This window comes from Vombatus ursinus, unplaced genomic scaffold (genome assembly GCF_900497805.2).
Source record: "Vombatus ursinus unplaced genomic scaffold, bare-nosed wombat genome assembly UNPS02014780.1, whole genome shotgun sequence".
In the NCBI taxonomy this organism is placed as follows: Eukaryota; Metazoa; Chordata; class Mammalia; order Diprotodontia; family Vombatidae; genus Vombatus; species Vombatus ursinus.
Window position 1 is genome coordinate 550,920 of NW_020954558.1, and position 18,421 is coordinate 569,340.

At 37.5% G+C, this 18,421-nt stretch overlaps 1 protein-coding gene across 1 annotated transcript in view; it reads left to right on the top strand.

Annotated features, from left to right (window-relative positions):
* The window catches only part of LOC114046030 (NACHT, LRR and PYD domains-containing protein 1-like), a 69,614-nt gene that overhangs the window by 17,492 nt on the left and 33,701 nt on the right, over positions 1 to 18,421 (top strand). The window contains 5 exon segments of the mRNA XM_027866249.1: positions 4,077 to 5,709; positions 6,584 to 6,637; positions 7,913 to 8,086; positions 14,742 to 14,900; positions 16,322 to 16,492. Of these exon segments, the coding sequence (XP_027722050.1) occupies positions 4,077 to 5,709; positions 6,584 to 6,637; positions 7,913 to 8,086; positions 14,742 to 14,900; positions 16,322 to 16,492 (2,191 nt within the window).

Sequence of the window (18,421 nt, forward strand, 5' to 3'; positions counted from 1 at the left end):
TGGAATTTGGCTACAATATTCCTAGGAGTTTTCCTTTGGGGATCTCTTTCAGGAGGAGTTCAGTGGATTATTTTAATTTCTATTTTGCCCTCTGGTTCTAAAATATCAAGGCTGTTTTCCTTGATAATTTCTTGAAAGATGATGTCTAGGCTCTTTTTTAGATCATGGCTTTCAGATAGTCCAATAATTTTTAAATTCTCTCTCCTGGATCTATTTTCTAGGTCAGTTGTTTTTCCAATGAGATATTTCACATTGTTTTCTAATTTTTCATTCTTTTGGATTTGTTTTACAGTGTCTTGATTTCTCATAAAGTCACTAGCTTCCAATTGCTCTATTCTAATTTTTAAGGAAGTATTTTCTTCAGTAAGCTTTTGGACTTCCTTTTCCATTTGGCCAGTTTTGCTTTTTAGGGCATTCTTCTCCTCATTGGCTTTTTGGACCTCTTTTGCCATTTGGGTTGGGCTATTTTTTAAAATGTTATTTTCTTCAGTATTTTTCTGGGTCTCCATTAGCAAGCTGTTAATTTGCTTTTCATGATTTTCTTGCATCACTCTCATTTCTCTTCCCAGTTTTTCCTCTACTTCTCTTACTTGCTTCTCAAAATCCCTTTTGAGCTCTTCCAAGGCCTGGGATTGATTCATATTTTTCTTGGAAGTTTTGGATGTAGGAGCTTTGACTTTGTTGTCTCCTTCTGGTTGTATGTTTTGATCTTCTTTGTCACCAAAGTAAGATAATATAGTCTGACTATTTTTGCACTGCTTGCTCATGATCCCAACCAATTACTTGAGTTTTAAACTCTTTGTTAAGGTAAGAGTCTGTTTCCAATGTGGAGAATGTACTGTCCCAAGCTTCGGAGGTTTGTACAGCTGTTTTCAGAGATACTTCTAGGAACCTGAAAAGTGTCAGTTCTTCCAAGGTGCTATGATAAGGGGCAAGGTGTTTCCTCTCCACCACCACAAGCTCCACCAGACCAGCGCTCCTCCCCATCTCAGGACCACCCCTCAGAACTGTGACCCAGATCCAAACATGGGCAAAGCAAGAGATTCCTGCCTCAGCCCTGGCAAAGAGATCCTTGCAATACCCCTCTGATCAGCCACTCAATTCCCCCTCAGTCTGTGGGCCAGAAGCTCAGAAGCCAGCCGCTGCCCTCGGGGCGGCTGAGATCTAGCTTCTTCTCTCACTGCAGTAACAGACTTTTCCCACTGACCTTCTAAATTGTCTTTGGCATTCAGGGGTTGAGAAGTCTGGAAACCACCACAGCTGCCCGCGATTCAGTCCTCTGAGGCCTGCTCCAGGATCGCTGAGGCCTGCGCGCCCATGCCGAACTGCACTCCTCTCCCAGGCACGATATACCTTTCTGATCAGTCATCCAGGCTGTCTTGGGCTGGAAATTTGTTTTACTCTTTTTTTGTGGATTCTGCTGCTTTAGAATTTGTTTAGAGCCATTTTTTGTAGGTATTTGGAGGGGTTTGGGGGAGAGCTCTAGCAAGTCACTGCTTTCCCTCCATCATCTTGGCTCCGCCCCGAATTGTTTCTTTCTGGCTGCTTGCAGTATTTTCTCCTTGATCTGATAATTCTGGAATTTGGCTACAATATTACTTAAAGTTTTAATTTTGGGATCTTTCACGAGGTGATCAGTGGATTCTTTCAATGACCACTTTACCCTCTGGTTCTAGAATATCAGGGCAGTTTTCCTTGATAGTTAGTTGAAAGATGCTGTCTTTGATCATTGCTTTCAGGTAGTCTAATAATTCTTAAATTATCTCTTCTGGATCCATTTTCCAGATCAGTTTTTCCAATAAGGTATTTTCCACTTTTTTCTGTTTTTTTTTTTTGTTCATTCTTTTGACTGATTCTTGATGTCTTAAAGAGTCATTAGTTTCCACTTGCTCAATTCTATTTTTTAAGGAATTATTTTCTTCAGTTAGCTTTTGTAGTTCCTTTTCCATTTGTCCAATTCTACTTTTAAAAGAGTTGTTTTCTTCAGTGGATTTTTTTTCCAGTTGGCCAACTGTATTTTTTAAGGCTTTGTTTCCTTCAGTCAATTTTTGAACTTTCTTTTCCAAGCTGTTGAATTCTCTCTTGCATAACTCTCATTTCTTTCCCAATTTTTCTTCTACCTCTCTTATTTGACTTTTAAAATCCTTTTTGAGCTCTTCCAAGAATTTTTGGCCTTGAGACCAATTCATATTCCCCTTTGAGATTTCACATGCAGGCATTATGGGATTGTTGTCCTCTTTTGAATTTGTGTTTTCATCTTCCCTGTCACCATAGAAGCTACCTATTGTTAAGTATCTTTTTTTGTTTCTTGCTCATTTTTATTTTGCCAAATTTGGGTCTTTTAAAGTTGAGCTCTGCTCCTAAAACACAGGGAGCACTGTCCCAAATTTCTTTGTCCCAAAGAAGTTTGAAAGAGACCAAAAGAGAGTGTGGGAGCATGATTTTTTGTCAAGAAAAGGAGGTGGAATTGTAAGGGACAAGGTATCATGCTCCCACAGTTTAAGATAACCTTTGACATCCTACAACATCAGCAAAGAAGTTACATTGTTTTAACAAGCTTGCAAAACCTTGAAAGGGAAAGCCAATGAGAAGGGCCCTAATCTTTTAATAGGCCCCAAAGTTCTAGAGGGCAAAACTGGTTTTAACTAGCCCTAAGTAGGACAAAGAGCACGGGCTTTTGGATGAGTAGGGATTGGGGTGGGGGGACACGTCAAGGGGACATGAGATGGGTGGATGTGTAAGATTGTAACCTGGAAAGGAACGAACCAATCCGGGCCTGGAAGGGAGGAGTTGCAGCCTTCTAACAGTATAAAACGTTTCTCGCTTCTGTAATCGGTGCAATCTCTTCTGAAAGGTTTTGCCTGGTTCTCCCAAGAACCAGAAAATGAATAATTCTTCACTCAAAAAAAAAAAAAAGTTGAGCTCTGCTCCTAAAACACAGGGAGCACTGTCCCAAGCTTCTTTTGCTGAGAGCCAGAGGCCTGGTCACACTGGCTTTGTGCACTGAGTATTGACCTTGCTCACTACACTGGGGTAGCCCATCCTAGTCTGACAACTGATGTTGTCAGTTTCTAGGGCTGGCAATTTGTCTCCTGTTCTGGGCCTGGAGGCCTCACAGATAGCTTTTACTGAAGTCCTTTAAGTTAATCATAAACTGGAGAATTATTTCACTCCATCTGTTTGTAGGTTCTTTCTCTCCAGAATCCATTTAGAGGCTTGATTTAACATTATTTCCAAGGGAAACTGGAGAGAACTCAGTCCCTCCTGACAAGATTTTGATGGAGTAGAGGAAATAGTTTGTGGTAAGCACAACACATTCCAGTTGCTGACTACATTGCCACTGACTGTTTCTTATTCCTGGAATTCTCACCTTCCTCATCACAATCCCCAGGCTTCCTTGGCTTTCTTAAAGTCTCAACTGAAATCCCACCTTCTGCAAGAAGACTTTCCCAGTGTCCCCTATGTTGGTGCTTTCCTGCTGAGACGATTTCTAATTTGTCCTGTCTATATCTTGTTTGTACACAATTGTTTGCATGTTATTTCTCTTATTAGATTTTGAGTTTCTTGAGGACAGGGACTCTTTTGTCTTTCTTCATATCTCTAACTCTTAGCAGACTACTTGGCATATAGTAGGCACTTAATAAATATTTGTGGAATTTAATTTTGACTTAAGTGGCTTAACATTAACTACGCAGTGGAGGGTAGGAAGCTCATGGTATATTTGGGGAAATTGGGGAGAAATAAAGATGGACAAATAAGAAGGCCTTGAATTGTGAAAGGAGCTTAGATTTTATACTATGAACAAGACAGAGATATTGAAGGCTTCTGATCAGGATTGAATTATTGTCAAGGTTGTGTTTCATAAGGATCACTTAAGTTGAGGTACAGGCAGGATTTGAGGGGTTACCTTGGATACCAGCAGATGTGAGGTGAGGGCAGAGCTAAAAGTAGCACTTCACCTCCATGTGGGCTCTGGGAATGATGATGCCCATACCATTTTTTCAGGGTCTTTTCCCAAAGATACCCCAGCAGATTTAATACTGAACATCTCCATACTCTGTTTGTTATGACTTCAGGTGAAAGAAATAAGTACCAAGAACAGATGAGAGAGAAATTCCAGTTTATGAAGGAAAAGAACTCTCATCCTGGGGAGCATGAACTCTTTCACCACCAATACACCCAGCTGCTGCTTCTTCAGGAGTACTGTTACAAGGAGAAGAAACAACATGAGCTCCTAGTCCAAGGATGGGAATGTGCTATGGTCATGGAGAAGCGAGGACGGCTTACAGACATGTCAGCTTTCTTTGATCCTGATGAAAAAACAGGCACCCAACCTTATACTGTTGTGGTGCAGGGAGCTGCTGGTATTGGGAAGACCACTTTGACAATTAATATGATGTTGGACTGGGCAGAGGGAAAACTCTACCAGAAGAGGTTCAACTATGTTTTCTATCTTAGTTGCAGAGACTTGAACCCATTAGGCGAGAGAAAAATCAGGTTTGCTGATTTAATTGCCAGTGACTTACCTGACCAAGAGGCTGCTATGATAGAGATCATGTCCCAGCCAGAGAGACTTCTCTTCATCATTGATGGTTTAGATGAACTGAAATTCCCTTGTAATGAGGACAAATATCTGTGTAAAGATTGGAAGCAGCAGAAGTCGGTGTCCATCCTACTGAGCAGTTTACTAAGGAAAACCATGTTCCCTGAAGCCTCCTTGCTGCTCACTACAAGACTCACTGCTTTGGGGAAATTTAGTTCTTTGTTAGAGAATCCACGTCATGTAGAGATCCTGGGCTTCTCTGTGGAGCAGAGGAAGGAGTATTTCTGCAAATTTTTCAGAAATGAGGCTTTAGGTGAAAAAGCCTTTAGTTTAGTAAAAGGCAATGGCACACTGTTCACCATGTGCTCTGTTCCCCTGGTGAACTGGATTGTCTGCACTTGTCTGAAACAACAAGAGGAGAGAGGACAAAATCTCATCCAGGTTTTGAAAACTACCACTGCCCTATACATGTGTGATCTTTCCAATATGATTACACGTGATGACAAGAATTTTGAGTCTCAGCACTTGAAGGGCCTTTGTCGATTGGCTGCTGAGGGGATCTGGGAGAGGAAACTGCTGTTTGAGGAGGAGGACCTGAGGAGGCATAACATAAAGGCAGCTGATGTCTCTGCCTTCTTAGACATGAACATTTTTCAGAAAGACAGCAACTGTGAAAACTGCTACAGCTTCATTCACTTGAGTTTCCAAGAGTTTTTTGCTGCCATGTTCTATGTGATGAGCACAGACAAGGAAGGGATGGAGAGCCCTGACTCCTCCATTCCAGATGTCAAAAAACTTCTGGACGAGTGTAGCCGGCATGATGTCAGTTTTGTTGTCCTGGTGGCGTGCTTCCTTTTTGGCTTCCTAAATGCAGAGACAGCAAGGGAGCTGGAGAGGAACTTCAGGTGCAGAATGTCACCGGAAATCAAGTCACAGTTACTACAGTGGGTTGAGGGAGAAGCCAAAGGAAAATATGAAAAATACTTTTCTTTGAAGACTATTTTCCCAGAATACTATTCTCATTTATATGAGACGCAAGATGCTGAGTTCGTAACACAGGCACTAGTTAAGATCCAAGTAATCAAAGTAAATGTTAGGTACCTCTATGAGGCCCTGAATGCAGCTTTCTGCATTAAGCACTGTCCTGGGGCACAGAGAATTTTCTTGTGAGTATCTTCATTTCTTATGTCTTGAAGCCTTTACTAGGCTTTTTTGTAGAAAGAATGAACAATGGATTTTTCTTATGGAGGAGCTCAGTGTTCTCCTTTCAGCTTTGGACATGGGGCCAGCATAGATTGTCACCCTGGCTTTTCTTCAGGGACACAGAGTTTTGGGACAAAGAGCCAAACGCCAGGCACTGTATTTTATCTTTCCCTGTGCCTTTGTGAAAACTAAGGTGGTGTTCTTTTCCACCATTTATCTGTCAACCCCATTAAAAGCACACCAGATTGAATTAATGCTGTTTAAGTTGTGTTTGAAAGCAAAGATGTTTACGTATAGAAGATTCTATATCTTCATCTATGACAGGAAAAGAAAATGATAAAACCTGTGCACAGAATTTTCATATCCAACTGAGATTAATTAAAGGATATTTTGTCTAGGCAACTGAAGTCCTGTCAAGTGGAAAGGAGGACAGGGGACTGGAGAAGAGGCAGTGGGGATGAGGTCATAGAAATTTCCGGGTCTATGTCTAGCAGCTTTCCCTTTTTGTCCAGGAAAAAATAATCCCATCTCTGAGGTGTGTTACAGATGCTCCCTCTCTTTTAAGAGGTTGTGGGCATTTGTTGGTAAGGGAGTAAATGGTATTGTGGTACCTATTTTCTTTTTTGGAATCCTTAAGAATGTCCCTGATTGAGGGGGCAAAGCAGAGAGAAGGGAATGGAGGGAGAATAGGCCTCACATGGCTGTTGGTGATAGGAACCTGCTCTTTGTGTCCTTGGCTGGATTCTAAGATATTCTCCCTTGCACTGGTGTTCCTGGGTTCATAAAGGACAAAGGTGTCCATGCTTGTTCATGGCAGAATTTCAGATTCACTTTCAGCTTCTTCAGCCAGGCTCGTGACTCTGAAGCCCATGTTGATGGTGCGGAGAACAGGCTAATATTCACTCAGAGTCTTTTGTTTAGTACTTCACAAGTTGGAATCTCTTGTGCGTATGAGATGTGTCAGCAAAAAGTCATTTTCACACTAGAATAAACCGTTATAGTGTGTCATCTTGCAGATGCATTTGAAGCTATCTTCTTTTGGGGGAAAAAAAGTTGTCATTAGTAGCTCCTGCCTGGCAGCTTCATTACAGGCATAGGTGGTACTTGTGCTCAAGGTTTCTGAGTTTTTTTCTTAAGATCTTTGGGTTCAGTTTTTTCCCCTTATATTTACCTACTGTTTGATTTCTTTGTCATTAATGGCAGATTTTATTTTTTAGCTATTTACTTTTTTTCCACGGCATTAGGCTAGATTCTGTAGATAACAAAGGAAAAAGCTCACAAGAAGATTGAGTTCAATCATTTTGGTTCCCTTGAGCTCTTTGTACATTACTCTTTTCATATATTCTTAATATCCTCAGGACCTTCTCCAAGGGGCATATCTAGGAAAGTGGGAGGCCCAGTGTGACATCCAGCTCCCAATGGAATCAGAAAAAAATAAAAACTGAGGATGCCTTAGAAGGGGAAAATAACAAAAAAATGAACCCTGAGCAGTGTTTGCGAAAGTTTTGAAATATAGTCTTGCCCCTTTATCTTGATTAATGTTGGGAAGATTATGGACTGAATATATTAATAGAAGCCTTAGGAATTTAATGAATCTTTTTTAGCACCAGCTGAGGGTGACATTTCTTCTCCACTGGGACTCTCTGGGAGTGACTGTCCATCCTCTTATCCCAACAGCAGCTCCCTACTACAAATCCTCCAATTACTGTCCCCTAGAGAGAGCTCTTGGTAAAATTAGGTTTCCTATGATCCTGAGACTGAGTCCATCACTATAAATTTTGGGTTTCTGTGTTTATTAGATATTTAGAGATCTTTTTCTGCTTTCTTAGATCAGATTTCTTCCTGCTACACTCACCCTAACTGATCCAATGAGCATGTGGGGGTTGAAGTAAAAAGGACAAGGGGAAAAGGTGGTAAGAAGGAGGGGGATAGAATGAAGGCTGATAGAACTGGCAGTAGCTATTACTTGGATTTGTCTCAGATGTACTGGTCTTCAGAGTCCCTAGCATCTAATCCCACCTGTTCTCTCCCTGAGAATTGCTAAGATTTGCTATAGAACATTTTCTTTTTTCCCATATAAATAGGCACACACATTAATACTGGGCGGCAACTTGAGTTCCACTGATACCCACAGTAAAATTCTCTCATTTCTCTCTCTAGCTCTTGTTATGATTTTAATTTTGTTTTACCTGCTGATGTTTGGCAAGATCTCTCCTCTGTGGTCAACAAGAATCAGAATCTGAAAGAACTCCAGCTGACCTGCATTAGATTTGCTGATTCACATATGGAAAACTTTTGTGTGGAACTAAGCAATCCAAACTGTAAACTGGAAAAACTGACGTAAGTCTAAGCTGGTCCCATGGCTGGCATGTCTGCCTATGTAGGAGTGGGAAAAGTGAGGTAAAGGATTGAGGGAGAAGTAAAACATAACTTTTTAGGAGGAAAAGAAAGGATGGTCCAGAATCTAAATTGCTGGAAAAGCAGAACAATGAAAAGAAAAGTGGGGAAGAAGAGAGAGGGAAAGTGAACATACAGTACTTCTCATACCACTATTATTTGATATTGGTCTAGAAATACTAGTTATAACAATAATAAAAGAAAATGATATTAAAGATACACTTATTAGCAAAGAGAACACAGAATGATCTCTATTTGCAGATGACATGATGGTATACTAAGAAAACCCCAGAGAATCAGTGAAGAAACTAATTGAAAAAAAGATAATACATTTAGAGCTAGAAAGAACTTTGGAGACCACATATTCCAACCCTCTGATTTTACAGATAAAAAGTCAAGCTCACTGACAGTAAGAGACTTGCCTAAGGTCATACAGGTAGAATTTAAACCGAGGTCGTAAGACTCCAAATCCAATTCACTTTCTACTGCAGCATCAATAAGGTAGCAGGACCCAAAATTTATATCCCTGCACATAATGAACAAATCATGTATTTCTGTAAAATACAAACAAAAAACAGGAAGGAATGATGATAAAAGATCTATGTATCGAACTTTGGTCTCTCTCTTGAGCTCTTGCCCTATATCACCAATTAGTTGTTGGACATTTCAAACCAGATATCCCTTAGGCATCTCAGATTCAACATGTATACATATGTCACTGGACCTGGTGTCAGGAAGATCTGGGTTCAGTTTTTGCCTCAAAGAGAACCCTGGACAAATCATTTAGCTTTCCTGTGCCCCAGTTTCCTTATCTGTAAAATGAAGGGGATGAACTCCAAGGTCTCTTTCTGCTCTAAATTTACAGAATTCATTAATCCCCTCCTCCAGTACTCACTCATCTTTCCACAGTCCCCTTTTCTGTTAAGGAAATTACCATTCTTCTAGGTATACAAGTTCGCAATCTTGGGGCCAAATTTAGTTCTTTATCCTTCCTCATCCCTTGTATCCAATCAATTACTAGGTCTTATTGATTCTACTTCAACAATATCTCTCACATCCCTCCCTTCTTCTCCACCCACATGTCTACAATCCTAATTCAAGCCCTTATTACCTCTCACTTCAATTATTGTAATAGCTTCCAAGTTGGTCTCCCTGCCTTGTGTATGAGTGTGTGCATGCGTATGTCTATATGTATATGTCTATATATATATATATATATACACACACACACACACACACACACACACACATACATATATACATATATATATATATATACACACACATATGTGTGTGTATGTATAAGTGGGTATATGTACATGATAGGATCATGGAATATTCTATATAAAATGTATATGTGTGATATAAAAATATATATCTCTACATACATACATATAAGTATATATTTGTGTATATATCGATAACTATTGATATCTATCCATATCTCTATCTATTTATCTATCTACCTATATATCAGCACACATATACACACTTTGGATGTTTTTTGCTTTTCGTTATTGGAATGAAATTTTGATAAATCCACAAGTATTTATAACCTACTTTGTACCAGGCACTGTGCAAGGTGCTGGAGAAAAAAATAACAAGAATGAAAGCATCTGTACCCTTAAAGTCCTTAGTTTCTGTCTATCTAAAGTTTACATGGCTATAGATAGACTATAAGGCCTTTAAGGGCAGGGACTGTTTCATTTTTGTTTTTGTATCCCTACCATTTAGCACAGTGCCTGGTACTTAATGAAGGCTTGTTGACTGATCAAAATCCATTCAAAATGACAAAAAGCAGAAAACATCTCAGAATGAAAGAAAAAGAAATACACAAGATTTATATAACTACAACTAATTATAGAAATAAAGGGAGACATAAAAATTGGAGAGAGATTAAAATGGCAGTGTTCTTTTAATCTATGGGTTTAGTGTTATGCCAATCAAGTAGTATTTTATAGAATCACATAAAATAATAACAAAATTCATCTGGATAATCAAAAGGTCCAGCGTCAAAGGAAATAGTAGGAAAAGGTATAAATGAAGGGCATTAACAGACATCAAACTCTATTATAAAGCAGTAGACATCAAATCGATTTGTTAGTGGTTAAAACAGAAAAGTTTTTGAAAACAATATCCCACTGTTGGATAAACCCAAGAATGTAATTTACAAGGGGAGGGATTCCTTTTTTGACAAGTCCAGTCACAAAACAGAAAGCAGTTTGGTAGAAACTCTGTTTCAATTCTCATACCATGTACCATAGTAAGATTAAAATGGATTAGGTGAAATAAATGTAAAGATTCATACCATAAAAATAATTAAATGAGAACAAGATCAGGTATATGTCATAACTTGAGTAGGTGAAATTTCTTAAATATCATAGAGAAAAGTTCATAAAATGTAAAACAAACAATAATTACCATGTAGTTCACTTCTACTCCCTTTTCCCCCAACCCTCTGGAAAATTGGATTCTACTCCTGGAACTCTCCTTGACTGTGATAGACCAGATCTGGTCTTATTTTGCTCTGTCCCAGGCCTACTTCTCTACTATACTTCTCACACATCTCCACCTATGCCAGCCTCCACCCACCCAGCCCCCCCCCCCAGCCCCAGACAATTATATTCTAACCCTTACCCCCTTTCTGTCTCTCCTTTATGTGTTGTTTTCCCCTATGAAAATGGAAGATCCTGTAAGGAAGTGACTAGTTTGTTTTTATTTGTATCCTTAGCATTTAGCATAATTCCAGAAATCTAGTAAGTCCTTAAATATTCTATCTATCTGTTTACCTATCAAAATAAAAGGAAGAAAAATGGTACAGAAAATATTTCATCAAATATCAATGATAAATGTCAGATATCCTAAATCCATATGTAATTAACACAGATAATTGGGTCAGTAGATAGGGAAAAAAATGCAGAGAATAAATAGCCACATGAAAACATGATCCAAATTACTAATAGTAAGAGAAATATAAATTTAAACCACTCAAGTTTTATTTGATACTATGCAAATTGGTAAAGATGAAAAAATGACAACAGTCAATCTTGGCGCTACTATGTGAATATAGGAACACTAGCATTCTGTTGGCAGTCCATTGGTATCCTTTTAGAACTATGCCAAAGAAAATTAAAAATCGTCCATGTATAATAGAAACCGTTTTACCTAATTATATGCTAACAAAATGATAATTTAGAGGTAACACAAGAATATTTGCAAAAATACAAAATGCCCAAATTAAAAAAAAAGAAATAAACTATTTCAATAACCCATTAGTAGTAAAAAGAAATTCCACAAGCCATAAATGAGCTTCCAAAGTAAAACTGAACTTCATGACTAGATGGATACACAAGTGAAATTCATCAGTCATTCAAAGAACAATTAATTCCAATAACACATAAAACATCTGCAATAATAAGAAAAAACAATCTTCCAATCTCTTTCTCTGATGTAAATAAGATCTTGACAACTAAACCAGGGAGAAACAAAGCAGGGAAAGTAATATAAAGACCATTAACACTAATGAACATTGACACAAAAATAATAAAATATTATTCAGAAGGCTATAACAATATGTTATAAGATCATACACTAGGACCAGGGTTGGTTCAACATATGGAAGACTATAGATATAATAAGTCATACTAATAATACATATAGTAAAAATCCTATGATGATATCAATAGATCCTGAAAAATATTTTGAGCAAATTGAGTAATTTCTTTTTTTATTAAAAACTCTAGAAATCATATGAATCAATGGACTATTCTTTAATATAGTAAACTGTCTTTAAATCAAAGAACAAAATTATATATGTTGGAGATTCCTTTCCAGTAAGATCAGGTTTAAATAAGGATGTCCATTATCACCACTGCTATTTTAATATAGTGTTAGAAATGCTAGCTAGAGTAATAAGAAAAGAGCTAGAGAGAATGAGCATAAGCAAAGCGAAAACAAAATTATCCCTTTTGTGGATGATTTCATGGTGTACTTGTAGAACTCTAGAGTCAATTCATCTATAGAGTCAAAAATTAATTGAAATAATAACCAGCAAATTTGCAGAATAGAAGATAAAATCAGATAAAGTATCATTCCTTTATATAACCAACAAAATTTTCAGGAAGAGCTAAAAAGATACTACATTCAAGTAACTATAAAAACTATAAAATATTTGAGAATGTAACTATGAAGATCCACCAAGACACCCTCTCACTATAAAACACTGTGTGTTGAATTAATGGCAGACCTAAATAATGGAGAAAAATTGGTATTACTCATTGGTGGGTCAGACCAATATATAAAAAATCATTCTTCTTATTCAATGCCATACAATTCAGATTTCCAAAAGAATATTTTTAGAGATGTAGGGGAAAAAATGAAGAACAAAAGATAAAGAATATTGTGGGTAATAGTGAAAAGAAGTGGTAGGAGGGTGTCTATTAAGGTCATATCTCAAAGCGGTATTACAAAGTATATACAAAGTATTAAAAATTATATATTACAAAGCAGTAATCACAAAAACAATTTGGTACTGGTTTAAAAAAAGAGAGATCCATCTATGTAACAGATCAGGTATACAACATAAAGAAGCAAACAAACACAATAGTATAGTGTTTGATAAACAACTAAAAAACTCCAGTTACTTGGGAGAAGGACTTGCTGTTTGGAAAAAAAAAAAAAAACTCCTAGGAACCTACATAACAATCCAATGGAAGAAATTAGGTTTAGACCAAAACATTACACCGTATGCCAGGATAAGCTCCACATGGATATATGACCTCAATACAAATGTTCAAATCCTAAATTAGAGGAGTAAGGAAGAAATTACCTATCAGATCTATGGAAAGTTGAAAAGTTCATGACTAAAAAGTGAGACAGGATCACACAAGGAAAAATGGACAATTTTAACTATCTAAAATTAAAAACTTTTGCACAAATCTAATATAATAAAAATTTCAAAGCAAAGAAAAAATGAAAAATATTTTATCAATTTTCTCTGATAAAGTTCTCATGCTCATGACATATAAAGAATTGTTTCAAATTTATGTGACTAAAATCTATTCCCCAATAAATAAATGGTCAAAGGATATGAACAAGCAGTTTTCAAAAGAGAAAGCTAACAACAATCATGAAAAAAGGTTGAAATGAGTGAAATTAAAAATGAAAATGAGTTCAAAAATGCTATAAATCAGTAATAACTAGAAAAATGAAAATTAAAACATCTTTGAGGTTCTACCTCACACCTATCAGACAGACAAAGATGGTAAAAGAGGAAAATGACAAATGTTATACAGGCTGTGGGAAAACAGGTACAGCAGAGCAACTGTAATTATTTTAGTCATTCTGGACAGTTTGGAACTATGCCCAGAAAGATCCTTAAATATGTGTAGTCTTTGACCCATCTATATTACTACTGGGACCATACTCCAAAAAAAATCATAGAAAAATGAAAGGGATCTATATTTCCAAAAATATTTATATCAGCACTTTTTGTAATAGCTAGGAACTGGGAACTAATGTGTCCTTCAATTGGGAAATGGCTAAACAAATTGCAGTGTATGAATCTAATGGAATTTTATTGTGACATAACAAATGATGAAATGTACAATTTCAGAGGTAATTGAGAAGGCCATTGTGAACTAATGGAAAGTAAAGTGAGCAGAACTAGGAGAACAATTTATTCAAAGAGGATATTATAAAGAAAAACAACTGAACCATGAGTCCAAGAGAAAGAAGATGAAATATGCCCCTTGACTCCTGATAGAGAGATGATTAACTTAAAATGTATGAAGAAACATACATTTTTGGATCTAGCCAATGTGGTCATTTGAATAAAATGAATATACCACATTTTGTCAGATTATGCAGCTATGCATTAAGGGCCTTATTGGGATGGGAATTTCTTTTTTCTTTGTTCACTTTGTGATGACCAAGAGGCGTAGTGGAAGCAACAGCTAAATAAAGTAGATAGCTATCAATTAGAGAATAGATAAAGAAATTTTCATATGTGTACATACAATAATCCACACATATATACAGACATATGTATATATGTCTGTATATGTGTGTATGTGTATATAAATACACATATATAAATATATATATGTATATAAATATATATATGTGAGACAGGGCTGTGAAAACAAGGGTTACCAGTGGAGATTTTTTCAAAATTAAAATAATTGTGTGAGTTTGTCCAGTCTCACACAGTGCTGCAGTGGTGACGTGCCAAAGATATTCAATGTTCCTGTCAAGAAAGAGGAGTTGAAATGAATTCCTCTTTCCCTTCCCACATTATTATTCCTAATAATTCCTAATCAGCATCAACTTCTTTCTCATTTTCTTCCCCTTCATATTTCATGTGTTTGACCAAATGTAGCAGAAGTGTGAGAATCAGAATGGGAAGAATGGTCTGGTGAATTAGGAGATTAGGAAGGGGACATTTTTAAAGAAATTGAAATGTTTAGCATGGAATAGGGATGCCAGAGGATAGTAGCTATAAAGGAATGGTGGCTCTGAGCTCCTTTCCAGAAAGAGAAGAAGTAAATCCTGGAGAAACAAATGGGTCATTTAACCTGTGGTTGTATGTCTCCTACAGTTTGAAAGGCTTCAAGGTAACTTATTCCTGTTGTCAGTATCTCTTCTCTGCTCCCAGTTTGAAAAGCCTACACTTGAGAGCTATTTTATTTAAGGATGACGGCATGAAGCTGCCATGTGAGACCTTGGGAAAAAAGAACTGTCAGCTGCAGACACTAAGGTGAGTCTCCATAGATGTCCTCTATTCAGAACCTCCAGAGCACTGGGGACATAACATTAAAGTAAGCAGAAATAACAACACTGATTTGGTCAGGGTGACTGCAAGCTGTCTGTCTGAGATCAGGGGAGAGCTTTACCCAGTTTATTCTTCTAGGGAATTTTGCACAATTCATTCTTCTCTTCACCAGGCTTTTGGGGCTAGTTTATTCAGGGGAGTACCTCCTTCCCTCTTGCATCCCATTGAAACTTCTCTGACCTTCCCTTGATTGTGTCCCTTGAATTGACAAAAAGTTCCCCCTTACATTTTCTTCCCTCTATGTTTCTTGGGCTAAAGGAATTTAGTTCTGGGGTGAGGATGAGTTGTACTAATAGGAAATAATGGGGGAAAATAATCACTAATTCAGTGAATAAATGTTATTGAAAGGGTCCCCGTTTTTTGGAGAAGGATCTCCTTTATGCTTCTTCACCCCAGCTTTCCACCTTAAGGATCTGCAAAATCAGTACCTCTTCAGCCCACTATCTTCATAGCCCTATGGCAGATTTGGGTCAGTGCCCCTGAGAAGGGCAGAAGCTGAGTTGTCATCACCATTGACACTGTGGCTCTTGAAAAGTTTGTGGAGGTGGGGGAGGTGTTGAGGCTTCATGTCACTAGTTTTAGCCTGTGAAAAGGCAGGGATAGCAAGGTCAGGGAGGCATTAGTAATCTCCTTTGGTTAGAACAGAGAGAGTGAGTGAACCAGGGTAAAATAGAGAAGGACTATCCCCTCTACCATTGTGAATACTATCCCTCTCTCAATACATTTTTGGCTTCTGTCACAGAGTTGGCTTATATTGAGTTTATTGTACACACACACACACAAACTCCAGATGTTCCTACACAAACTGTTGTCTTGTCTAGCCATCCTATACTTACACAGTTGATTTTTTGAAGCCTGTTTAAATAATACATTCTAGAATTTTGTTTGGAATCAAAGTGAAGCTTCCTGGCCTCTTACTTGAAGAACATACCCTCTCCCCATTTTGAGTACTGAGACATTTGTCCCTCTCCAGTCCTGTGGCAATGCTTCTGTTCTTCCATGTCACATCTAAAATTTACCAACTAATTTGTTACTTTAGTAGTGTCCTCACCAGGGAGCTGCTTATATTAGTGAAACCAAAGGTCAAATCCATCTCTATCCCCATCCCCTATCCCTAATACAGATGTAGGGACATACGGGGATCTGAGTGGGAAAGGATGTATAGTTTATTAGTCAGGGGGCATTTTCAAAGAAATGGAATGCAATGAAGATAGAATTAGATTTATTGAGTATGGTGATTCTAAATGAACTCTGGGATTGAGCTCTTTCTCACTGACATATGGAGAGTGAATGAATCCTGGAGAATGTAATTGCTCATGTCCTCTCTGGTTTTCTGTTTCCTTCAGAATAACTCATTCTCAGAAATTTGGTGTTTGTGTTCTGGATTTTTTTTCTGCTTTTGGCAACTGTGAGAGCCTGAAAACCTTGGACCTGAGTTGTACTTACCTTGAGGAGGGTACAATAAAACGTCTATGTAATATCCTGACAAAACAGGAGTGTAAACTACAGACACTAAGGTGAGCCCCTATGAGTTTTTTGGGGGGGTGAGTATCTTCAGTTTTGTGGTCAAAGAGGTAAGTAGAGAGGGAAGGCAGAAAACAAGTTTAGGGAGAGAAATTGGAAGCTCCATTCTTGAGGTAGGTTTAGAAATCAAGGTCTCACACATTTTTGTTGCTGTCATTATTGTGTTTCTTAGGCAACTGGCCAGAAAGTGGTTTGCTCAAGCATTTCTCTAATTATCTCTGAAAGGCCTATTTGAAGCATCCCTTAGTTCTACAACTGTTAGCTGGTAAACAATTTTTTCTCACACACACTGCCCCTGTTTGCTTTGTTTTGTTTTTGTTATATATTAGAGGGCTCAGTTTTAGAGTGAGGAGGCTGAGCAGGATTGGGAGGGAGGTAGAACAAAGATTTGATAAGGAAAGACTATGCCATACTCAGTGAATAGATTTATAAATGTGGGACCTGCTTTATTCACTAATTCCATAGGCTAGAGATGGAGAGATCATGTTTTGTTCCTCAAAACTGTTACAGAGTGACCAAGTAGACAGACTTCAAGAGTCATCTATTCCAGTATGTCCCTGAGTAGGAATCTTCTTACAACATCCCTGAAACATGATTGTCTGGTGCCTTCCTAGTAGAAGACCTCCTGTGATGGAGAAGCCACTAGCTTGTCAACCAGCTCATTCTATGTTTGAACAACTTACATAGTTAGAAAAATTTGTTTTTGCATAGAACTAAATTCTGGCTCTTAAACATACTCATACACAGATATTTCATTTTCATATAAGTAGAGGACATTTCAGACCTCTACCATGTGACTGTCTTTCAGTTATTTCAAGTTATTGGTTTTTTTTCCCAATCTGTATTTGCCGTTGTCCATAATCCTTTGAATTCTTGTCATGCTCTCCTGGACATGCTGTCTTGTCAGTCTGCTTCCTAAATGAGGCAAGGATCCATTAGTGGTTAAAAAGAGGGAAGGGGTAGTCCTTTTGTGCACTGCCTTGGTCAAGATACCAAGCCTTTGTCATCTCATTTGTAAGTTTTACTGCTGCCATTTGTTTGTGTATCATAGTTGTTTCCCTTTTACTTCTCCCCACCCACTAAACTCTCCCTTGAAACTGAGAAGATCATTAAGCAAAACCAAATGACCCAGCAACAAAATCTGTCTGTGTATATATACCTCATTCTGCTTCCATAGTCTTCCTACTAAAGAACAAATGTGTTTCATCATTAGTTCTCAGTAATTTGGATTTTTCTTTATAATTACTATCAGCTTGGCTGCCTTTTCAGTGTAACACTGTGTAAATGATGTCTTGATTCTGATTTCCTAACTCTACATCACTTCACTACATCACTTCAGAAAAATCTCCCCATATTTCTCTGAATTCTTCATGTTCTTTTTTAAATTTTTATTCATTTTAAACTTAATTTCAAAATGAGAAAATAAAAAAGAGCATTCCATGTATATAGGAGAATATAAGAGGGGATACAACATAAAGCGATCAATTTCCATTTCACTAAAACCTATGTAATAAATTCTAGACAGTGTTTTCAAAGCAACCCAGCTTTTCTGTGCTTCTAAGTTTTCTTTTGTTCTCGGTTACTTATTTTTTTTCTTTTCCTCCCTTGGAGCTACTCCTCACATTGTGCCCTATTGTCTACATTTCCAACACTTTCTACATCCATCTGGTCTTATGAATTGTGTCAATATATACACACAGTGCTTCCATAGCCAAATGCAAAACATTTTGGGTATTACTGGCTAAAACTGGAATTAATCCCTGATCTTTTTTCTTCAATATTGTTCATAAAAATATCTAATTGCAATTGGCCTGATTATTTATTTTCCCCTTGCATATCATGTGTTTAACAAACTATAGCCCAGGAAATTAGATCAGAGTGGAGGAGAAGTTTTGGAAAATGCATTTTATTTGTCATTTGTA